The sequence below is a fragment of the Neovison vison genome, chromosome 6, assembly GCF_020171115.1.
Source record: "Neovison vison isolate M4711 chromosome 6, ASM_NN_V1, whole genome shotgun sequence".
NCBI lineage: Eukaryota > Metazoa > Chordata > Mammalia > Carnivora > Mustelidae > Neogale > Neogale vison.
The window spans coordinates 213499652-213523893 of NC_058096.1; the positions used below are offsets into that span (position 1 = coordinate 213499652).

The 24242-nt window shown below is 52.9% G+C and overlaps 1 protein-coding gene across 6 annotated transcripts in view; it reads right to left on the reverse strand.

Annotated features, from left to right (window-relative positions):
* The window catches only part of MYO9B (myosin IXB), an 85231-nt gene that overhangs the window by 29987 nt on the left and 31002 nt on the right, over positions 1-24242 (reverse strand). For all 6 annotated transcript variants that reach the window (XM_044253980.1, XM_044253979.1, XM_044253976.1 and 3 more), the window contains exons 3-8: positions 11092-11186; positions 5561-5623; positions 5002-5101; positions 4634-4734; positions 2881-3010; positions 1321-1410 (exon numbers count right to left, since the gene is read on the reverse strand). In XM_044253980.1, coding sequence (XP_044109915.1) covers positions 1321-1410; positions 2881-3010; positions 4634-4734; positions 5002-5101; positions 5561-5623; positions 11092-11186 — 579 coding nt within the window. The remainder of the gene's footprint in view (positions 1-1320; positions 1411-2880; positions 3011-4633; positions 4735-5001; positions 5102-5560; positions 5624-11091; positions 11187-24242) is intronic.

The window sequence follows — 24242 nt, forward strand, 5'->3', positions numbered from 1 at the left end:
CTCTGCACCTTACCCCTGCACAGCGGAGCACCAACTACAAAGCTCGGACCCGGCAGCCTAACGTTCAGCGAAGGCTCTCTCGTGAGCCAACCCACTACCCCGAGCAAGCTGGGGAACTGCTGAGGACGGAACACAGGCTCAGGGAGGACACCGGGCCGGCCCGTGGGGGAGAACCAGCCCTGAGGTCGACCTGGTTGGGAAGCCAGGTCCCCTGCAGTTCTGGGAGCATCGTGGAGATGCCATCATATGTATTGAAAGCAGTAATGGCTTTTAAATTAGGGGGAAAAAAAAGGCTTACCGAGGTGTAATTTACATACAAGAAACTGTTTCTCTTTATGTACTCAGATCTGACTTGTGACAGATGTGCTTGGCTGCAATTAAGATCTAGAACACATGTCCCGGTTTTGCCTTTCCCGGGAGGTTGTGGAAACAGGGCCCCGAGGGATACAGGGCCCCACACCTGGTATCTGTCCCTTGGCGTCGTGCCCCTCAGGGGCAGCCACACTGCTGGAGGTTCAGGTGGTCCTGTAACAACTTTTAGAGAATGTTTCAGGGAACCTTTGCCTGTGGGGGCTCAGAACATCCCCAGTGCTGGTGGAAGATGCCCAAGCAGCTTCTACCACCAGCTAAAAGTCCCTGCTGTGGCTCGGGGTTTTCCTGTGGCCAGCCAGGCTGTGAGGCCCACTGCTCTTCAGATGTAAAAATGCAAAAAAAAAAAAACAAAAAAAAACCCATCACAAGGAAAACATCCCGACTGGCGCAAGGGCTGGAGAGAGGATCCCTATCAAGATTCAGGGATGCATTTAATGGTTGTAAAGGTCATGCTCTAGCCTGGGGGCAGGGTGGGGGGCAGCGGGAGGTCAACCAACTTTAAAGGCCAGAAGGTCAGTATGTTCAGCTGGGAGGGCCACATGGTCCCTGTAGTGATCACTTGGTTCAGCCAGTACAGTAGCAAAGCAGCATATTTAAAAAAAAAAAAAGGGGGGTGTGTGTGGCTATGCCAATACCAATAAAACTTTATTTACAAAAGCAGGCAGTGGGCTGGATTTGGGCTGTGGGCTGCAAGTGGCCGTTCCCAGCTAGTGAGAACCGGCATGGAAACACCAGGCAGAACATGGGTGGTCTGAGTTCTGGCCCTAGGGCTGAAGTGTGCCGCAGAAGCTGCTCTGAGCCGTGCATGAGCTCATGTGAGAAGCAGAGCCACTGTTACAGCTCTTGAAAGACACGGAAAAGGCTCTCCAGGCCTGCTGTTCCCAGAGCCCCCATCCCAACATGTGGTCTGTGGCCTGGCCTCCTGCGGGAGCACAGGACGGTGCTCACCTCGCTGAGACTGTAGGGAAGGATGAGTTTGTCATTGGCTGTCACCGTTTTTCTTTTGGTTAGGACCTCCACCAGGATTTCCCGCTTCACCTGCAAGGTCAAGGAGGGAGAGAAGGCTTGTTGGGCGGGTCCTCACGTCCCTGAGGTAAGGCTGGAAGCCCGAGGAAGGTGGCAGGAGGACCTCTAGCAGCTGCCCTGGAAAGGGGGCTCCAAGCCCACCCTGTCCTGTGCGCTATGCTCAGTATGCTTTCGACTGATTGTGCTCAGGCTTAGTCGATGGCCCTGGGAGGACGGTCACACAGGCCTGGCGGGGGGCAGTGGGGAGGTCCCTGTGGGTCCGTGTACTGCCTGGCAATCGGCATTCACAGATGTCGCCGTTGGAGTGGGTGTTCCTGGCCAGTTCCCTCCTGACCACTGAGCCCCCACTATAAGCCGGAGGCAGCGAGAGCAGGGGCAGGGAAAGCTGCCCCCATCTCCTGGCAGGCCTGCTCACTCATCCCCATGAACACAAAAGAGGAGGAATCCTGCACGCAGACACAAGCCACAGGTGGGAGGCAAGCTCAGAAAACAGAAAGACAAGGGCAGGACTTCTCTGGCACCACAGATGCTCGGGGCCAGGTTGTTCCTGGCTGCAGGGAAGCTGTGCTGGGCATTAAATGGTGTGAAGCAGCATCCCTAGCCTCACCCCCGAGAGGACAGCAGCTCCTCTGAGTTATGACAACCCCCCAGGGCCTCAGACACCGTCCAGTGCCCCCTAGGGGTTGACAAGGGCCAGTGGACAAGGGGATGGGAGGTCCAATGAGCACATGACCTCACTGATCCAAGTCTGGGTTTGAAGGCCTTTCCCATGAGGGGTGGAGCGGGGAGACAGTCGTCCTTCAGAAAGGAGGAAGAGATGGGATGCCCTTGAGGGCATTACGCTAAGTGAAAGAGGTCACGCAGAGTAAAACAAATACCATATGCTCTCACTGGTACAGGGAATTAAAAGAAAAAAAAAAAAAAAAAAAAACACCCTCCCCAAACCCCCCAAAGTAAACCAAGCTGATACAGAAAGCAGATTGGCGGCTGCCACAGGCAGGGGTGGGAGGGCAAACTGGGTAACAAAGAAGGTCAGAAGGAACAGACTTCTAGTTGTAAAAGAAAAAGGTCCCAGGAATGTAATGTTCAGCGTGGGGACTTCAGTTCAGGATAATACGTGGCATAATTGCAAGTCGCTAAGAGATAAGATCATCCAAGTTCTCTTCGCTAGAAAAAACTGATCCTGGAACCATGTGTGGTGACAGATGTTAACAGGACTTACTGTGGTCATCGTTTTGCAATACAGACAAACACCCGATCGTTCTGCTGTAACGCTGAAACTAACATAAGGCTGTGTGACGATTATACCTCAATTTAAAAAAAAAAAAAAGAGAGAGAGAAAAAGAGAACCAAGGAAGAGGTGTTGCACAGATTGTGGGGAGGAAGCAGGCAGAGAGGCCCCGGTTTATAGAAGTGCGGCCCATGCAGGAAGGAAGTTCTGGGTGCTCGCTGGCCACTGTGGCCGAGGGCAGGGAGCTGTACCTTCAGGAGCTGGGACAGCGTGTCCAGCACCTCAGGGGGCCCGACCTCCAGACCTTCGTCTCGGCCCGTGGCTCTCTTCTTGTACGTGACGTTGCCCAGGTACAGGATGGCTGAGAGGACGGAAAAAATCCTGGGAGAGCAAAAGGATCCTAGGTTGGGGGGGGGTTTCCAGAGTCGTAAGACGACGGACGCTTCCAGCCACTTGGGCTGAATTCATACAACCAGCCCAGACCAGTCGGACATCTGAAGTTTCAAAAAGGTCCAATCTCACTGCTGGGGACCTTTGTGGAATGTGACTTTGTAGACAGATGGCTCTCCTGGGTGTTCTGTGGGTTTTTTTGGGGGGGTGGGTGTGGGGGTGCTTAAAATTTTTCTTAGGGAAGCCTAACATGCACGAAAAAAAATGCAAAAAAAAAAAAACAAAACCCCAACCCATCATGCATAAAAAACAGGCCAAAAAAAGCCAACAATTCTTATGTGTAGAGTTTGATGAGCTGTCAGAAAACATACACCTCCCTGTAAGGAGCGGAACCCACTCACCTAACGCAAAGGAAGAGCTACCCTCACATCCTAACGCTGTCTGTGAACCTGGTGTCAGTGAACTCCTATGGCCTTGTATCAGGCCTGTCCCCCCGGAAGATTGTGATGTGGGGGGCGTCCTGCGGGTTGTCCTGGCTTGGTCACACTCAGTGCTGCAACCCAGCATTTCTTAGCCTCAGCCCTGCGGACTCGTGGGGCTGGATCATTCTTTGCTGTGGAGAGCTGTCCTGTCCACTATGGGATGCTGAGCCACATCCCTGGCCCGCCCAGCAGGTGCCAGCAGCTGCGTCCCTCTCTGCTTTCCTCTATGCAGTGCGATCACCAGAAATGTGTCTGGACAGAGTCAGACAGAGTTAAACAGCCAACTGTCCTGTGGGGGGCAGAAGTGACTCCCACTGAGCGCCACTGAATCCAGGGAGTGGCACTTGAGGGCCCATTACTGGACAGCCTCAGAGCTAAGAATGTTCTTCAGTTTTTTCGGGGGTGGGAGTGCTTATAAAAAAGTAAACACAGGAGAACAACACTGACCATCTGGCCCCCAGAACTGAAAACTGGCCTCTGTGGCCCTCTGCAGAAAGTCTGGCCAGCCCGGCACGATACACAGCTGTCTGTTAAGTTATTTAATTACCACCAATGAGCACTTGTGTCTGTGTGTTGAGAGGGGGTTCCTAACTTTTTGGTGGTTAATAACAGGGCTGCCACGTGCATATCTTCAAGTCCGCACGTGCACGGCTGGCATTGGGCAGACGCAGCTCTTGCAGAAACCGCAAACGGTTTTCTGAAGACGCTGGCCCGATCTGTGGCCTCTGAGAAGCGCCCAGCCGTTCCCACTGGGCAATGCTGAACGGCACGCAGGTGTGGCGAGAACCTGTGCGGCTTTCCAAAAAATTTTTTCAAAATTTTAACTGTGGCTAAGATACACATCATGTAAAATTCACCATCGTAACTGTTTTTCTGTGTGAAGTCCGTCTACACTGTTGGGCAAAAGCCCCGTGGTTTGACAGCTCCCAGTGACTACCGACTAATGCCCCTTTCCATGAGCTCATGGTCATCGGGCTGCCCTCCTTTAGCATCTTAGCTCCTGCCGGGGTGTCCGTCAGCTCTCAGAGAGGGGCCTTAAATTAGAGTCTAAGATGTGTGTGTGTGTGTGTGTGTGTGTGGTGGGGAGGCGGTCCGCGCACGAGAAGGTGGGATGGCCAGCCTGGCCACTTACTGCTTCTTGGTGGCAGGGAGGAATCCCACCATCTCCATGGCCTGCTTGAGTCTCTCAAAGTCATGCTTTAGGTCTTCTCCATCTTCGATCTTCAAGTTATGCTGAAAAACAAAGTCGGTGGCACTCTGGGTACTTCTGGGCCAACAAGGGCAGTGTGCAAGAGTGATCCTGGCTGGGACCGCTGGGGCAGGGCTCAGGACACGGTGGGGAATGAATGGGCCTCTTTATGCCGCCTCCTCTGGGCCTCCTTGGAGTCGGTTTGGGGGCCGGAGAGGGCCCAGGCAGACAGCCTCTGACCTCCCGGCGGCGCGTAAACAGCCCGTGGGGAACAGAGGCGGCGTTTGTGGCCAGGGCGCAGGGCTGTTTACCTGGTTGAGGTAGAAATAATCTTCAGGCTGCTTGAGCTGAAATTCCTGACGCTCTTCCTCGCTGACGCCAAGTAACAAATAATAAAACACGTGGTAGTTCCTGTGGGTCAAAGTGAGGAGAAAAAAAATTCGTTTTTGGAGGCCAGGCCCCAGCTCCTCTTCAAACCACTGCTAATTCTGCTGTGGGGACCACCGCGGGGGGGTTGTTGGAGGGTGGGAAGCACCTCAAATATGTACCAGTTTGAGATAATAAGTCGATTCTTACTATGTTTTAAAAAGAAAACTAAACCGTGAGCTTCTCCTGTGAGTAGATGTAAGCAGGCGGGACTGTGGGGGAGGGTGTAGTTGGGGGGGATTAACTCTGGGTAAAAGTCAGGGGTAGGCACAAAAATAAGCTTTAAAAAGGTGGCTTCAGAGTTATGAGCCCAAAACTTGCAGCCACAGAGCAGCCTCGGTCCTGGGAGATCGGCCACTGGCTCCTGCAGGCCCAGAACACCTGTTCTCTGCTTTGTGGGGAAGAAGGCACGCGTGGTGGGTCACCGAGGAAGCGTCCTCCTACCTCTCGTCCTTCTCTTGAGAGACCAGGCGGGACTTTTCAAGCAGGTATTTTTCAACAACAGCCCTGTCATTAAAAGGAAGATGAAGGAACGAGATGTTAATATTCTGATGAGTTTTCTAGAAGAACTGGAGTCATTCGTTACCGTAACAAAGCCTGGTGTAGATTGACTTCCTTTGGTGCAAGGTCAACTCAGGTACCTAAATCACCTTTAGAAACACAATCACCCCCAGGCGCCTGTGTGGCTCAGTTGGTTGAGCAACTGCCTTCGGCTCAGGTCATGATCCCCGACTTCCAGGATTGAGTCCCACATCAGGCTCCTTGGGGAGTGTGCTTCTCTCCCTGACCTTCTCCTTTCTCATGCTCTCACTCACTCATTCTCCCTCAAATAAATAAATAAAATCTTAAAAAAAAAAAAAAAAGAAAGAAACACAATCACCCCCGAGTTGCTTAAGCATCTGCCTTCAGCTCAGGTCAGGATCCCAGGGTCCTGCGACTGAGCCTCGTATCAGGGTCCCTGCTCCAGGAAGGGAGTCTGGGTCTCCCTCTGCCTCTGCCCCTGGCCCTACTTCCTGCTTGGGCTCTCTCTCATACTCTCTGTCTCAAATAAACACATTAAATCTAAAAAACCCCCCAAAACAAAACAACAACAACAAAAACCAATAATCCTAATGTTGCGAATATAATCAAAGTCCTGTAAATATAACTACCCTAAAAATCACCCTAAGTGTTGCCTTATCCTATGACTGCTGTCCATAAAAATAAGGAACTTGGGTTGGCCACTTCTGCTCCCCAGACCAGATGCAGGCTGATCACTGCTCGGAAAGCTCCAGGAGCATCCTGGGGGGACCCCGTCAGGAGGCGGGAACCGGAGCGATTATACCCACGTGTTCACAGACAATACAGGTAGGCGGCCCCCTGTATTGACCACCTCCTCAGCAATTAAATGCTTCTTCTGTTAAAAATCTAACTCTAAGGGGCGCCTGGGTGGCTCAGCTGGTGAAGCCACTGCCTTTGGCTCAGGTTATGATCCTAGAGTCCTGGGATCGAGTTCCATTGGGCTCCCTGCTCTACAGGGAGCCTGCTTCTCCCTCTCCCCCTCCCTCTCCCCCGCTTGTGCTCTCTCTTTCTGTCAAATAAATAAAATCTTAAAAAAAAATCTAAATATAAGAAAACAGATTCATTTTCATTTTTTTTTATAGCTTCGTTATTGATACAAGCCGCACACACTTGAAGCGTGCAACGTGGGAAGACTTGACTGGGTCATTTCCCATTTTATTCCATCAGTGGTCATGGACATAAACTAGAAGCGTGTGAACTGATGAGTTGTGACACAGGCGGACACCTGTGTGCCCACCACCATGACCCAGTTTCCTGGGCTCTTGGTCACCCCTCCCCACCTCCCATCCCCGAGTGGCCACTGATCAGCGCCACTGTAGATCAGTTTGCACTGTCTAGAACTTTAAGGAAATAGAGCCCTGTGGTATATATACTGTGTGTCTGCCTTGTCACTCAGCCCGAGGACTGAGACTCAGCCATGTCGTCGCGTGCAGCAGAACTCTGTTCCTTCTCACGGCTGGACACGGCACACTGTATTTACCCATTCATTCCTGGTGGATGTTTGATGGGCAGGGGTCCACGGGCTCGTGGGCTCTGGGCCAGGGGCCAGGGACCTCTACAGCCACGCTCCCAATGCTGGCAGTCCTAATGGTGACTAGAAGGCATCTGGTGCCTTCTCAGCACTGTTCTGTAGGGATTAAATGCCCTGAATCCTTCCGCGCTGGGGGTGGGCACCGGCTCCCATTGAAAGGTGAGATACTGAAGATTAAAGAGGCCACCTGCTTCGTGGGACTGCACGGGAGGGAAGTGGCCCAGCGGGGACCTGGCCCTGCTCCCTCCACACCCTCTGGGGCCGGAGGGGCTGGTCTTTCATGGGTTCCACCATCACCAAGTATAGGATTTGGACGGCTCTGCAGGCCACCCTCATTTGAGCCCATCCTGTTTTATAGGAGGGGCACATGGTGCCTGACAGGGAGGCAAGCCTGGGGGACATTGTTGGGCCCTTGGGCTACGGCGTGCTGGACGCCACCTGCCTCCCTCTCTGGGGCGGCAGTCTCCTGTCTACAGCCTTGCCTGGGACACATGCACATAAGACAGGCATGGGCGGGTGTCCATGGACTCGGCCCGTGTCCTCTCTTCTTCCAAACCCCTATGTTTTTTCCTATCCCTTCCCACTGCTAGGAGCTATTTTAGTTATTGGTGGTTTGTTCTCTTGGGGAGGGAGGCCGCATCTGGTTCTAGAATCAGACTCTTGTTGGAATTTCCACCTGTGGCCAATTCCCTGTGCTGTGTCGGCGGAGGCGGGTAGGGGGAGGACGGACAGTGCCCCTTACTGGCATTGAGCTGCCATTTGTTGGTGACAGCCCCTTCCTTTCCCTGATCATTTTTAAGGCCCTGGCCCCTACCAGGGTTCATAGGGGGCCAGGGATCCCCCAGCACGGAGCCACTGAACCCACAGGAAGACGAGGCCTTGCAGATTGGGGAACTGGAGGAAGGCTTGGACTGCCCCTGACCCTTGGCCTCCACAGGAAATGGCACTGAGAAGTGTCACCTCCCCAAAAGCAGAACCGGGTCTGGGCCTGCTCTTCCCCAGCTGGCCGTGGCCACTCCCTGGACAGGAAGTACACCTCCTCCTCGGAGCGTGGGCCGGCCACGGTCACGGGCTGAGGTGGAACTTCCTTTCCTGAATCTGAGGCCACAGAGAGAGGACTTTCAAAAGCTGGTCTAGAAGACTCAGCCAGCCAGGGCCTCTGGCCCAGAGCTTGATGGGGGGGGGGTGGTGCTGCAGCCAGCAAAACGGGCTGTACCAGACAGCTCAAAGCCAGGGTCACACGGTGGCCCCTGGAAGATGTGAGAGTGACCCCCAGAAGGGTCTTGGAGATGTAATTAAGGGAAGGCACATGGAGATACGGGAGATAGGACCATCCTCCATGATCAGGGTGGACCTCAAATCCCAGGGCAAAGTCCTAAGAAGTAGAAGAGAACAGTGAGACATAGAGGAGACCACGTGATGGGGGGACATGGACACAAGCCAAGGAAGGCCTGGGGTTGCCAGAAGCTGCAGGAGGGCATGAAGAATCCTGTCCTGGAGCCTCCGGGAGGCAGGGGGGGGGGGCGCTGTCCCCCCCCCCCCCCCCCGCCTATGTCCTGATTTCAGGCTTCCAACCTCCAGCGCTGTGAAACAATAAAGTTCTATTGTTCTGAGCACCCCGGTTTGCGGCACTTTGTTCTGGCAGCCCTGGGACACCAAACAGAGACCACACAGAGGAGCAAGCGGGGAGCAAAGGCTCCTGAGTCTGGCCCCTGGCTGCAGAGCCAGTCAGGACCCAGGAAGATACAAGGCAACCTTCTGGCATCTCTGTCCCCCTGAGGGAGCCCCTGGAACTGCAGATGGGGTATAGGGTACTCTGGGCATCTCCTGCTGGTCAGAGGCCCCGCAATGGGGGTGGGGGAGTGGCCAAGCCCACGCAGGTGCCCAGCAGCACTGAGCTGGGGGGCCACTGGACGGTCTGTGGGGGGTTGAGGGGCTGGAGCAGAACTGCCATTTATGGGGGAGGGGCGGTCTCTCACCTAGACCACTGCCCACTGGAGCCTCGCCAGTGGGAAAAAGGAATGAGGCTAGAGGCCGAAGGATGCGAGAAAACAACCTTCTTATTTGTGTCTTGAATATGAATTGTCATTTGAAATGATCACCAGTGAGGTTAGATGGACAGAAGAACCAACATACTTTGGACCCAATCCCCAGGCTCTGCCACTTGAGGACTTCTCCTGAAATGCTGGAACCTTCTCTAGGGCTCTAGCCCTGGTGCTCAGGTCTCCTCCTCATATGGAACAAGTGGGCTGCTCAGAGTATCACTTGGAACCAGTATAAATTCTGCTCCCACCGCAATGTTGAGGCAGGGATAAGCCCTTCGAGTAACCCCAGACTGTGCCAAGATGTCTTTTTTTTTTTTTTCTTTTTTACCTTGAAAGAGTTTCATCAGCTCATGAGACCTTCGCATATTAAAAAAAAAACAAAAACCCAAAACATTATGCAGTATTAAATCACAGTTACGGTGGGGTTAAGCCTCTGCCTTCAGCTTAGGTCATGATCTCGGGGTCCTGCGATCGAGCCCTGCATCAGGCTCTCTGCTCAGCAGGGAGCCTGCTTCCTCCTCTCTCTGCCTCACTCTCTGCCTACTCGTGATCTCTGTCTGTCAAATAAATAAATAAAAATCTTAAAAAAAAAATCACAATTACATTTTTAACCAGCTGTAACTCCCCAGTATACTTTTAGAAAGAAAAAAAATCCTACAGCACCGAATTCTGAAACGACATTATGACTTAAATATGATGACAAAATAGGTAATTCCTGAGAACAGTAACCCTTCGCAAAGCTGCCAGACTTTCATAAGCATAACCACAGCACAGAGTAACGAACACAATCTCCATGTTATACGTTTAGTTGAAGTAACTGTGCCTCCACCCAGGGAACTCACATTTGTGGCACAAAATGCTGGTCTGGTGTAACTTTCACCAGACAATGAACTTTACAATCCAGTTAGCCACTGCCCATCTCACCCACCTACCCACTCACCCATCTACCTAATCCATTCATCCATCACCCATCCATGAATCCAACAGTCTACAAATTTATCCGTCTATGAATTCTCCCATCTAGCAGTAAGTCTATCCAGCCACCCACTCACCCATCCATGAATTTACTCATCTATCTGCCCACCCACCCACCCAGGAATCCATCTGTCTGTCCACCCACCCACCCACCCACCCACACATATATAAATCCATCCATCCAACCATCCATCCATCCATCCATCCATCTACCCATTCACCCAACTCATGAATCTACCGATCTACCCACCCACCCACTCACAAATCCACTGAACCATCCATGGACCCCTACCCCCACCCCCACCCACAAACCCATCCATTAATCTATCTACCCTCCTTCCCTCTCTCCCATCCTCTCTCCCATCGACCCACCTACCAACCTTCAGTACTTCCTTGGGCAGCCACTTCGATTTGCTACCCAGCCTTACTAGGTCTTCTCCTGGCTAAAGGGGCACCCATTTGGCAACTGCCCCAGTCCACATCAACTCTGCCTGTGGCATCCCCAGACCCACCGAATTCAAAACCTCGTTAAGACCAAGACATAGCTCGGTGTGTCCTTGCCTGTTTTTGGCAGCTCCATCCTGCTAGCACCTTTAGTTCACTGCACTTGCTTTTGGGGCACCTGGGCCCATGCTCGACGACCTGGGGACAGAGGTCCCACCCTTCCCGCCCCTCCCTTTGGACCCACAGCTCAGATCTTCACATCAGTGACTTAAATAAAACCACACTTGCTTCCCCGTACAAATCACAGGCATCTATAGGGCCACAAGTTCCACGCTGAGCTCCCAGGCTGGGCCCTCATAGGGGTGCCCGGGAGCTTAGCGCAACGCCGGTGGCCCACAGCTGGGCGGCTTCCAACTCACCCTCTCACGATGCCACTCTCCAGGTAGTTGACCTGGATAAATTTCCCAAATCGGCTGGAATTGTTGTTGTGGGCCGTTTTGGCGTTTCCGAAAGCCTGTGGGGAAGATAAGAACAGGGTTTCAGGGGCGCCTGGGTGGCTCAGTGGGTTAAGCCTCTGCCTTCCGCTCAGGTCATGATCCCAGGGTCCTGGGATCGAGCCCCGCATCGGGCTCTCCGCTCAGCAGGGAGCCTGCTTCCTTCTCTCTCTGCCTGCCTCTCTGCCTACTTATGATAAAATCTTTAAAAACAAAACAAAACAAAACAAAACAGGGTTTCAGAACGTGAGGATGAAATTTCTATGCGCTGCCACCCAGAACCTCAGAGGTCCCCTTGGGTGTGAGTCACGGACACTCAATTTGCCCGAAGTCAGCTGGAGGCCCTGATGAGCCACGTGTGTGCCGACACACTTTGTCTCTGTGTTTGGGCTGTGGGAGGGGTTCAGGTTTTGAGTGTCAGACGTGAAAACTGCTTATCAACATCTGCTACTGTGGTTCAGAGGGTCAACTCTGGCCCATGGGCCAAGTCCAGTCCATTGCTTACTTGTGGATCGCGTGCGAGCCAAGAGTGTTTTTTACATTTGTAAATCGTTCAACACACACACAGACACACACACACAACAACAACACACAAGAGTAGAACTTCCTGACATATGAAAATTCTATTCACCTTTCAGTGTCTAGAAACAGTTTTATTGGCCTGCGGCCAGGCCTGTGCGCTCACGGCTCGCCCGCGGCTGTTTTCAGGCTCGAGCAGCCGCGTAACGATGCTAGAGATCGTTCTGGCCTGTAAGGCTGAACGTATTTACTGGGTGGCCCTTTCCAGAAGGAGTTTGGTGGGCCCTGGGCTGATGCGGGCTGTGGGCCCCAGGAGAAGATGAAGCGGGCTTGGCGGGGAGCAGAAGCGGAGACAGGTCCCGCCTGGAGGGGTCCTGTGATTCTGTGGGAGGACAAGCCGGTTCACTACGAATTTTTTGACTGGGATGAAGCTGGCATCACATAAAATTAACCATTTAAACATCAACAATTCAGTGGTGTTTAGTACAGTCACAATGTCGTGTAACCATCACCTCCATCTAGTTCCAGAACATGTCCATCACCCCAAAAGCAGACCCCCCCATCTCCATTAGCTGTCACTCTCCCCCTGCCCCCCGCCTTCCCCAGCCCCCGGCAGCCACCAGTCTGCTTTCCTTTCGCTATGGATCTGTCTGTTCGGGATATATTTTGCCCAAGTGGGAGCATACATTATGTGGCCTTTTGTCTTGCTTCCTTCACTCAGCAGGATGCTTCTGGGGTTCATTCTCATTGCGACATGAATCGGGGCTTTATTCCCAATATGTAGAGGAAAGTATGCACAGTGCATGGAGTCTATGACTCAGTGGGGTCCCCCCTGGGCCTCCTATGTGTCCACTACCCAGATTAAGATACAGAACACATGCTGCTCAGGTTCTTGGGGTGACACCCCTCTCCATGAAGTACCCAACACCACTGAGGGGTGGACAGGGAGAGGGTATTGAAAAAGCCTGGCGGGGGCAGGGGGAGATGCAGGGCAGGGAAGGTGCTGGGGGCGGTTTCTCTGTTTCATGGAACAAGACGCTGGCAAAGGTGGGAGCAGTGTGGCTGGGCAGGGGAGGGGAGAAAGGCAGAAGCGATTACAGAGCCTGGCGCTCAGCTGTCTAAGCCCTTGTAGCTCCGGGGGCCAAAGAAGGGGTGATCTGGGGGGCGGAGTGATGCCCTGCTCACACGCAGAAAGGGAAGCTTGGTGGCCACGAGAAGGGCCAACAATGTTCTAGTTTGAGAAGGCTGAGCTGTGTGGGAGGCTATGCAGGCATGAGGGCAGTGGGGAGGAAGTGACCAAGGTTTGCAGGGGTGGTGGGGCTGAGCGTGGGTGTCTGAGGGTCCGGTGGGGCAGAGGGAGGATGGCAGGGTGGGGAGAGATGGTCAGGCTTGCAGGGGAACCAGGAGACGTGCTGACCCAGAGAGGAATTGGGATTTTCTTAAAGGCTTCGTTCTGCAGGGAAATGAACGCAGGGGATCAACGATCAGAGCTTCTGGTGTGGAATCCGAAGGCAGAAGCCCTATAAAAAAGTGTCTGCTGGGGAAAGGCCCGGGATACTTCCTCTGGCTCCGTTCCACAGAGTTCTGGAACAAGACAGTGGCACCAGACCCCAGGAATGGGCCCTGAGGCAACAGCCAAGTCACCCAGCAAGAGTGTTAACAATGAAGGAGGAGCCCCAGAGAGGAAACCTGGCCCCGTAGTGCAAGGCAGGGATGTGCTCCGGGCAGGATGGTGGCCTGGCGCGCTTTTGGTGGGGAGTAGGCCTCCCGGAGGCAGAACCCTGTCTGAGGAGGCATGTTCCCGAGTCAAGACAGTGACCACAGGGCCCTCTTTTCTTCACAAATGCTTCCTTAGGACCTGTCCGTGGCCAGGTTTTGAAAGTCTCTGGAGGGTTGGATTAAACACAGAAGCTCTTGAGCCAGTGGCAATGACCGCGTCCTGACTTTGTGACAGAGCCCCTGGCCGGTGGCTGGGTGACAGCAGCTGGTGGCCAGGCCTGGGTCTGCCTGGTTTCCCAAGTGCCTATGGAACCCAGCACAGGGTCCTCAGCCTTGGCCCTGCCGATCGGTGGGGTCCTGTGCACTGTGAGGTCCGAGCAGCTACCCCAGCATCCACCTGCCAGAGGCTGCTGTGTCTGCGACAACCAGAAATGTCCTCAGAGCTGAACTGCTGAATGGTGCTGCACACACGGACGGAGGGTTAAAGAGGTCTACAGGGTTTGGTGGTTGAGGGCTCTGGGGCCCCTCATCCTGTGGTGAGGACCCCCCCCCCGCAATGGGTGCTACAGGCCGGAGGAGTCCTGTGAGGAAGAAAACTGTCTTTCTAGGTTTAATCTCTAGTTTCCGTCAAGTTCAGCCTCAGAACTGTTTTTTTTGTCTGGAGTAAAGCCCAAGGCCTCTTGCCATTCTGCTCCGGGAATCGAATCGGCAGGCAACAGGTCTGTTTCCTGCTTTCATTCCAGGCTCACGAGACCCCCGTGGGGCTCCATCTGAGCTGGGGACCAGCGGGGCCCTCCCCCTGCTCGGAACGAAAATAAACTCCACGAGCGAGCCCTCCTAACGACGAGCAGATGGCGCGGGATGCCCAAGCCTGGGTGGGCTTCTTCCCCGGGGGAACAGGCTTCTTTCTCTGCTGGGGCCCCTGCACCATCCGGATCCAGGACCCACTGCAGAGACCCCCCCCCTTTCCTCCCAGCCCAGCAATGTGCCAGCACCTCCCAAAGACCCACGCCAGCCCCCGTTTTGAACTCAGGGCAAGACTCCATGGGATTTCTAAGGAAACAGTCGGGGCTGGTGTCTTGTGGACCACAAGAGGGAAAGTCTTCGGGATGCGAGGGCCCCCCACCAGCCCTGCGCAGCCCAGGCTTTGTGTAGGGGGGGCAGTGACCTCATGCGTCTGGTATGTGGTCTCAGCACACTGCGACTTTTCAAAGCCAGTCTAAAAATATCCGGTTGCTGCTATTATATGTCCGAGGAGGAGGAAATGCTGGCCTGGCGCTAGCAGCCAGGGAAGCTGTTCTGTAGCTGCTCCTGGGGGCTGATGGGCGTGCGCAAGGCCTCAGAGCGCAGGGGAGCACAGGGGAGGCTGGGGAGCCCAGCGATTGTGGGGCCTGGGGTGGACGGGCAGGAAGAAGAGGGATCCAGGCGCCGGCAGTGATGGGATGTCATCTGGCACTGGAGCTGTGGAGGCCACGTGCTAATGCTGTCTTCCCACCAGGCCAGAAAACCCACAGTGCTGGCAAAATGCTACGGGACAAAGGCTTCCACTTTCCTGGAAGCACTTTTTCCCCCTTATATAACGTAAATTACACATTTCTAATATAAGTTTCATGCTTTGGGAAAAACAAAACAAAACCAAATCGTGATAGAAGGAAAAAAAAAAAACCCATAAAGAGACAAGTCTGTAGCTCAAAATCCTCCAAGCATGGTTTCTAGGTAAAACTAACAGAAAAGCCACACACCCACCCCTTCCTCTGACGGGGCAGATGATCCTGGGCCAGCAGTGGGTGGGCTGCTCACCCTCTACCCCAAGAATGACAAGAGCTGGGGGGGAAACCTCTGACTTTCTTCCAACTGTTTTTGTCTTTTGAGGTTCTTCTGGGAAATTCAAAAAGGTTTCTGAACTTGGAGTAATTGAGGTTGGGCATCTTACTTAGCCAGAAATTTTAGAAGGTGCGTTTTTTAAAAATCTCAACAGGATGCCGCCTCGGCTCTAGGCTGAATCGTGTGGTAAACATTTTAGGAAGAAGGGTGGTAACATCACAGAATGATCCGTCGACAGTCCAGTCCCAGGCCGGTCGCTACGGGGCTTCTTTTTTTTTTAAGATTTTATTTATTTATTTGACAGAGAGAAATCACAAGTAAATGGAGAGGCAGGCAGAGAGAGAGAGAGAGAGGAAGGGAAGCAGGCTCCCTGCTGAGCAGAGAGCCCAATTCGGAACTTGATCCCAGGACCCTGAGATCATGACCTGAGCCGAAGGCAGAGGCTTTAACCCACTGAGCCACCCAGGCGCCCCAAGGGGCTTCTGACTCTGTTTTGCTTCTACTCTTCCGAGAGACAGGTATGCCCCATTTCAGATGAGGAAACTGAGGCACAGAGAGAGGCCTGCTAACTTCCCTGAAGTCTGAGGGCAGGCAGGCAGGTGGCACGACCCTGGGTTTGAACTCAGTGCCCTCACTTCCAGCCCATGCTCCATGCATTGGTCTCTCAGTCCCCACAGCCTGGGACTTTTTGGGGTGCCTGCCTGCCCTGGCCGAGGCCACTCCCCCTTGGGCCTGGTGACCAGGGATGGGACGCCAGAGCCCTTTCTAAGCTTATACCTGGTCTCTGGTGCATCCCACACAAAAATCAAACAAGCCTGGATGGACCGCGTTAGGCAAACTGTTTTTGCTTTCAGATTTCAGAGTCTGAAAGTCCCATGGGATGAGCTCATGAAGGCAAATGAGCTAGCCTTATCTCCTGTGTGGACAGGTGAGCCCCAAGTTGGGAGTCCCCTGTGGAGAAGTCCCCTAGCCTCACCACCCCGGGTGGATGTCCTCCCAGCCAGGCTGAGGGGGCCTAAACCAAGATAACTCCATTGCTGCCCCCACCCCCCAAGATTCACCCATGGCCACCCTTTCTCAGAGGGAAGTTCTAGATCATTCTAATGGCTTTGTCTTAGTTTCGGGGTCAGCTTTCTGTTCTCCTGATCTTCTAGTCTCAGGGACCTCACTTCCCAAGTGTTCGTGAGGCTTTGCCTCGTGTGGTCTCATTCACTCAATCACTCGTTCCCCCCTCCCTTCCTCCCTCCATACTTCTGCTTGATAACAATTTACTGGTTGGCTGCTGTGTGTCTGGAACTGTTGTAGCTTCATAGAGGCCCCCGCAGAGTGAAGCCTCTGTCCCTGCACAGACCACGCGACACACGGGACTTCTGGATCTCTCGTGCCCAAGCCCAGACCAGGCGTGGAGATGGAGAAGTGACTGGGGCTGTGGGGACGGGCTTCCACTGGTGAAAGAACATTAGCACGTATGAGGCAACAGTGAAGCCTGAAGATGGGGCCACATGAGATTGTCTCCCCCTTGTCGGCCTGCAGGAGCCATTTTGTTCCAGTCATGGGTGGGGGTGGGGAGAACGCGACACTGGGAGTGACTGGAGGTTGGCGGTGGCAGACTGGGGCAGACTTATTTTTTTTTTTTTAAGATATTTATTTATTTATTTATTTGACAGAGAGAGATCACAAGTAGGCAGAGAGGCAGGCAGAGAGAGAGAGGAGGAAGCAGGCTTCCTGCCGAGCAGAGAGCCCGATGTGGGGCTCGATCCCAGGACTCTGGGACCATGACCGGAGCTGAAGGCAGAGGCTTTAACCCACTGAACCACCCAGGCGCCCTGGGGCAGACTTATTTAACTCCACAGTATTCTCCGTGTTCCGGGGATACTCTGCCATGTGCAACAGCACTCAGCCTGCGCCCACTGACAGGTTGTGCCCCCCTGGGGACCCCGGCAACGGTCAGACATGGCAGGAGGCACTCTGGGAGCTGTCTCATGGGCCTGATGGGAGCACAGAAGCTGGACAGGCAGTGTCTCTGCCCAGGGGGCCCACGGACTGAGGAGCCTGGAGGGCCTGCTCTGCCCCCCTGTGCTGAGCAAACAGCCCCGGGCATCCACTTGAACCTGGGGCTTTCCTGTGTGGAAATGCTGGGAAAATAACCACGCGTGGGGTGAAGGGCTCCTTCTGGCAAGGAGCCCAGGCAAACGGCTCTGTCTGCAGGGGCTCCCAGTGGGTCCCAGTGGCCAGGGTGGAGGGTTTGAATTGGTTCATTGCTCTTGGGTTTCAGATTCCTCTCCTGTGAAGTGAGAGAGAGAAAACCTTGGACTACCTAGGTTGTTTAAAGATGAAATGAGACTAGGGGACTCAGGGGCGGGCAACCTTGTCCTGCAAAGAGCCACGTAATTAATATCTGGGGTTTTGTCAAAATGACCCGACCCCGCTGCTGTGGCCCGAAGCAGGGACGGGCAGTCTGTATGCTAATGGAACTTGGCCGTGGGGAGAGCACCTTCCTGACGTCTGGCGGGGTGGGGCAGTCTTGGGCTCTGAGCTCCACCAAGGTTGGCAAATTATGGCCAGCAAACTGTTTCTGTAGGGTCTGCGAGCCAAGCATGGTTTTCACACTTTTTAACAATTGAAAAGAAAATCAAAAGACTATTTCACAGCGCATGAATCCAGTATGCAATCCAACTTCCACGAGTTCGCAAATTCCCTTTGTGAATAAAGTTCCGCTTGGCGTATAGCTAGTTTACGTGTGGTCTGTGCCCGCTCTCGGGACCATAGCGCCAGAGCTGAAAATACGGACCCTGCGGTCCTTTCCAGGACGGGCCACTGCTCGAGGGGCTCTCTGTTCCACGGGCAGGAGAAGAGCCTGACACGCGGGGACACAGGGCAGGCAAACGTGAGAGGACATGAGCGTCCGTGCGATTGATCAGTCTCCCAGGGCACAGTGGGGACCTGGAGAAGCAGGACCTTAAAGCACGGAGGGGAGGGTGGGATGGGCCAGCAGGATCACAGGAGGTGGGGAAGTGAGAAATACAGCTGAAGCGCTTTCCAGAGAATTGTCATACAGGGAGCGGGGGCTGGTTCTAAAGAGGGAAGATGCCAGGCGAGGACAAGAATGACGATGGGAAGGGGGTGGTAGTGAGAGGACAGTGGCTGGGAGGTGGGAGGTAGGACCCTCCCCCCACCCGCCACCACTGCCAGCCTGCCCAGGTAGGTGGCACTATAGGCTCTGTGGGTCTGCGGGTGCGGGGCAGGAAGTGGAGGGGTCACATCCAACCTCATAGCTCCCGATTTTCAGATGAGGAAGTGGAGGCTTTCCAGGGCCCTGCTGACCCCTGGTCTCTGCCTGGATTCTGTTTCCTTCCTGTTGCCCATGGGACTTGGGGGCACCCAGCGGGCTCTCAACAGCCAGTTGCTGGACGGACAGGTGAAGGGACAGCAGGCATCTGCAGGGAGCCAAGTGACAATGCGACGGGATGCTCAGTCTGCCTCCGTGCCCCCGGTTTTTAATGGGTTCTGTCACTCTTATCTGCACTGGCACCAACGACCAGTTTGGACAGAAACACTGAAAACCAGCAAGGGCTCCTGGGACCAGAACAGGCTCTTTGAAATGGATAGATTTCCTCCCAAGGGCCAAAGTTTCAAGCAAACCATGCAGGGCCATGGGATCAGGCAATCTTTAAAAAAAAAAAAAAAAAAAAGGAAGAGGAACATGAAAAAGAAACCAAGTATGAAACAAGTTATTGTATCTGATATTTCACTAAATTTTTGTTTAGGTTATAATGAAACCACGTGCCAGATCAGAGAGAGTAAAGAACAGATCAAGCTTTGATGCGGAGAGCCTTGCTTGGTTCTTAGGGCATCTAAAACATTTGAGGAATTCATCAGGATCCCCGAGGGCTCATCTCATCCATTTCAACAGCCAAATCATTCTGGGGTTTACTTGGTTCTTTTTCTCAGGTTTTTGAGCTAGGAAACTAACTCACTTACTTTCATTCACTCTTATTTATGACTATAAAGTGTTTACGGCTACAAATTGCCCTCTTGGTACTGCTTTACATAGTCCTGTGGATTCTGATAACATAGAGTTCCGGTCATGGATTTTTAGGAAATCTGTAATTTTGGTTTATAGATCCCCCTTCATCCAAGAGCTGTTTTACAGAGATTTACAGTTTCTTTCTGAAAGAAATTTCCATCTGCCAGGGACTTTGAAGAATTAATTTCTAGTTTCACTGCATTGTTAAGAGTGCTGCTTGTCACAGTTCTTACTTTTGGAAGTTCTAGATGCTTTCTCCATGGCCTGATATAGGAATGAGTCTAGTGAATGCTCTATGAATATTTCTTATCTATTCTCTTATAGGTCCACAGATCTGCTTAAACGCATGGCTTGGGCATATTACTGGGCATATAATATTGCTGCTGATTTGCTATCCACTTAATGAGTCTCTTGCTACGTGTTTATGGCTGTTTCTCCCAGAATCTTCTAGAATTTCCACTTGGTGAAGGCAGCAGCTGTGTTGTTTGGTGCACAGATATTGCCAACTATTATACTTTAAGTGTAAATTGAGGTTTTAGGTCTTATGATGAATCTTCTTTGTCACATTAACTTCCAGAGCTCTGAACTCTGCCTCCTCTGTGTCCAAGGAGGAGGACATGTTTGCTCCTGTTTCCATCTGCCTGCTACATCTGGGCCTGTCTTTTTATTTTTGGCTCCCTGAACTGCTTTGGTTTAATTGTGCCTTGTTCATTCAGTAAGGTAGGGACCCAGCTTTGTGAGCCAAGCTGAAAATCCTCTCCTTTTAATAGGCAGATGACAGACTCATTCCCTTCTGAAGTCCAGGCTGATTAGCTCTCTTCCCCACCTGCTGCTCATTGGCGAGGCTGAGTGACTGGAGTCAGACCAATTGCCCGGGTCACCTGATGACTTCCTAAAATCCTGCACGTTTTGCAGGACTTTTCAATCTCACTTTGCAGCTGATTTGCGTGGCGTTTTGGGGGCGGGAGGCACCTGGAATAGAGCACACTCCCGGGCTGCTGAGCTTGGAGGAGACTGTGAGTAGGGGACCCATTGTGTGAGTGGGTTGTTCATTATGGAAGGTTTCATCTTGGGGGGATGACTGCTTCCCTAGCCAGTTCACAAATGGCACAGACTCTGGTGCCAATGATGAGAAGAGCAAAGGTGTCTGGTACTTTCTATGCAGCAAAGCCAAGCATTTGCATGCATGAGGAAATGGGAGCTCCCAGAGGGGCTCTGGAGGGTCTCCAGAGCATCTCCCCATTCTTCTGCAGGTACTATACACTCTCCACATTCCTGAGGAAGGGGCTGCCTTCGAACCCATCCTCCATACCTAGGGTGGACAAGCCTGTCATGGTGGGGCTCCCTGCTTACAGCAGTGGGGAATCAGAATTGCCAAGACTGGGCGCCTGGGTGGCGCAGTGGGTTAAAGCCTCTGCCTTCGGCTCAGGTCACGATCCCAGGGTCCTGGGATGGAGACCAGCAACAGGTCCTCTGCTCAGCAGGGAGCCTGCTTCCCCTTCTCTCTCTCTGTCTGCCTCTCTGCCTACTTGTGATCTCTGTCTGTCAAATAAACAAATAAAATCGTAAATAAATAAATAAATAAATAAATAGAATCTTAAAAAAAAAAAAAAAGAATTGCCAAGACTTCAGTGGCCGCTTCCCTCACAGCAAGTCACTACTACTGTGACACTCTGGGGGGTTAGGGAGGAGAGAAAAGGTGGATACCCCACTATGAGCTGGGGGGCTTGTTAAAGATTCAGCGTCTTGGGCCCCATCCTAGACCTGCAGCATTTCTGAAAAGGCCAAGGATCTAACATTCTTAAACCAGAGCCCAAGGGGTTCTTCTGATTCAAGGAAGGATGAAAACTATGGCTTTAGGGTTTGTTATGAGAAGGAAGTACCTCTAGGGTAGGTAGGAGAGGTCCAAGTTCAGTTTGCCAGTCTTCCCTGTCTGAGATTTACTGTGAACATCTCATCAAGGTTGAAGGAGCTTAACTAAGTCCTGGGTCTGCAGACTATGCCCCACAGGCCCCATCTGGCTGTCTTTTTATGAAAGATACAAACTTTTAATTTTAGAATAGTTTTGGATTTACAAAAAGTTGTAAGAATATTTCAGCAAATGCCTGTGTACCTCACATTCAGTGTCCCTGATTTTTTTTGTTTGTTTGTTTAAGATTTTATTTATTTATTCTGGGGGAGGGAGAAGGAGAGAGAAGGAGCAGAGGGAGAGGGACAAACAGACTCTGTGCTCAGCATGGAACCTGAGCCGAAACCGAGAGCCAGACTCCTAAATGAAGGAGCCACCCAGGTGCCCCCAGTTTCCCCTATTAAAATTACCTTTGACACAACTAACCAATACTGATTGATAAACTGTTATTAACTGAGTCCATGTTTTATTCAGATATCCTCAGTTTTCCCCAAACATCCCTGTTCGGTTCCAGGATCCCATCCAGCATTCCCTATCATGTTTGTCATCCTGTCTCCTTGGGGTCTCCAGATCAGGTTTCTCAGCCCTTCCTTGTTTTTGAGACCTGGAAGGTTCTGAGGACTGGCTGGGTATTCTGCGAAAGGCTCTTCAGTGTGGGTCTGTCTGATGCTTCTCTCCCACCACCTGTCTTTGTAAACAGTTTTATTGGCACATGGCCCCCCATTCATCTGGATTATCTGTGCCTGCTTTTGCTCTGTGAGGCCAATGCCAAGTCCTTGAGACACAGACTGCATGGTTCTAAAATCTGGAAATATTGACTATGGAGGCCTTGGTAGAATCAGCTTGTGGAATGAGAGTCCAAGTCCCTCTATAAGGGTGGTGACCTCACCCAGAATACAGACCCTGGAGCGGCCAAGGCCAACTGACTCTGGCCAACTTTCCCATCGCTCAGCATCTGGAGTTTTAGCAGTTAGCATAAGGAAATGTTCCAAGCGGGCTTCCATGGACAGAAGAGTAGGCTGGATAGAACATTTGAGACGTTTGCCTCCCTTGTTGGAGAAATTCCATTTAAGGGTCCTGTGGCCTGTTCTTTAGGGATGGGGCTCAGGGAGATGGAGACGCTCAGGTGTGCCTAAAGCCACTGAAGAGGCCAGAGCCAGCGGGACTCTAGGCTTGAGGATGCCTGGGCTCCTGTCTACGAAGTTGTGTCTGGAGAATTTGGCCTGAGACTGGTACTCATTATAACCCTCCCCACTCTAGCTACTGATGGCAGCAGGATGCTAGATCTATGGGAGGGGACCAGAGGGGGGAATGCAGCGGGTCCCCATGGGTCGTGTTCCAGATAGGCAGAGACCACTCTGCGTTTCCGTTTTAACTATGAAGTTCATATGACATCAGATTCACCATTTTAATCATTTTAATGTGCAATTCAGCGGCCTCTGGTATGTTCGCCATGTTGTGGCAACTGCCACCTCTACCTAGTTCCAGAACATTTCATCATCCCAAAAGAGGACCCTGTCCCTATGAGCAGTCACTCCTCCTCCCCCTCCCTCAGCCCTGGCAATTGCTAATCTGCTTTCTGTTTCTCTGCACTTGCCTGTTCGGGACATATATGGATGGGATCACAGTTTACATGGCCTTTTGTGTCTGGCCTCTTTTACCCAGCATGCTGTTTTCGTGGTTCATCTGCATTACAGCGGCTGTCTGTGACTTATAACTCTTTGCGACCAAGTGATCTCCACTGTATCCCCTCAACACCCTGGCCTGCCTTGGTGGGTGAACTCAATCTGCCCTGGGTCTGGGGGGAACCATGAATGGTGCTGACCTGAGCCCAGGAGGACCACGTTGTGTGCTGCTGGCTCTGTGGCAGGACTCTGCTGGTCATGTGACACTCTAGATCTTTGACTCTCCCAGAACGCCTTGGGGTGGGACTTAGCAGATTACTGGGAGCAAGGGCATTCGAGACTGAGGGTGTAGTGCATGCAAAGGTCCTGGGGTGAGAGATCAGGAAAGAGACGGAGCAGAGAGGTCACCTTGCCGTGAGTCACACAGCATGTGGGCAGCAGAGCTGGGCTAACTGGTCCCGCTCCTGTCTTCCTGGCTTCCTGGCAGAGGCAGCTCTGAAGTCTGAAGTCTGGCAGGCGGTAAATTGTGGCGCAAGGGGGCGTGGTTACATATGGAAGGGCAAGGACCGGTCTGGGCACTTTGGCAGAACTGAAGATGTTCCCTCTGGGGCTGTGTGTCCTTGTCATCTTCTCTCTCCCCCTGTGGCTCACCATTTCTAAACTCCAGCAGACTGCTTGCCCTTGGCACTGCTGGCCTTTGGGGACAGGCTCTTCCGTGTGGAGGGGGCTGCCCTGTGCACTGGAGGGCCGAGCAGCACCCCTGGCTTCTGGCCACGAGATGCCAGTCTGCAGATGTGGTCAAAAGTGCCCTCAGGACAGAATCACCCTGGCTGAGAACTGAGCCTGGGACTTCGTTAAAAAATCAGCTGTCCTGGAGAACGTGCAGTCAGAGACGGCTCAACAGAACTCTACGTTCTCAGGGGTCACCACACCATGTAGCTTCCCCTGAGGGCCCACCTCATGGAGGACTCTGGACCTGGTATCTGCTGCCAAGCGGTACCACCTCCTCTCCCCTCCCTGCAAGAAAAGCCGGTCGGCAACCCCAGGCTGGGGTTCCTGGGCTGGTCAGTAGCTGGGCAGGTGACCACGAGCCTCAGGTAACTGGGGTCTTGCAGGGCCTGGCCTTGGCAGTTGGCTGTGGCCAGCTGGTGGCTGACGGACAAAGAGGACATTTCAGAGGGTGGCTTCCCGGTGACGCTGGGGATGGGGCACTGGAGTCCCTCCATCCTGGATATTCGCTAGGAAACGAATCGGCTGCCGGGCCATGTGGTTGCTTCTGGCCCAGTTGTGTTCCCGCCCCAAACACCAAGGCAGATGTAGCTGGTAGATGGACAGACATGCCCCAGCCCCATCCAGTCCTGGTGCAGCACACTGTCCAGAACATTTGGAAAGGGCGGTGGCTGTGGCAGGGGTGTCCCAGGCCTGAGCTCTCCTATGCCTTTTAATCAACCTT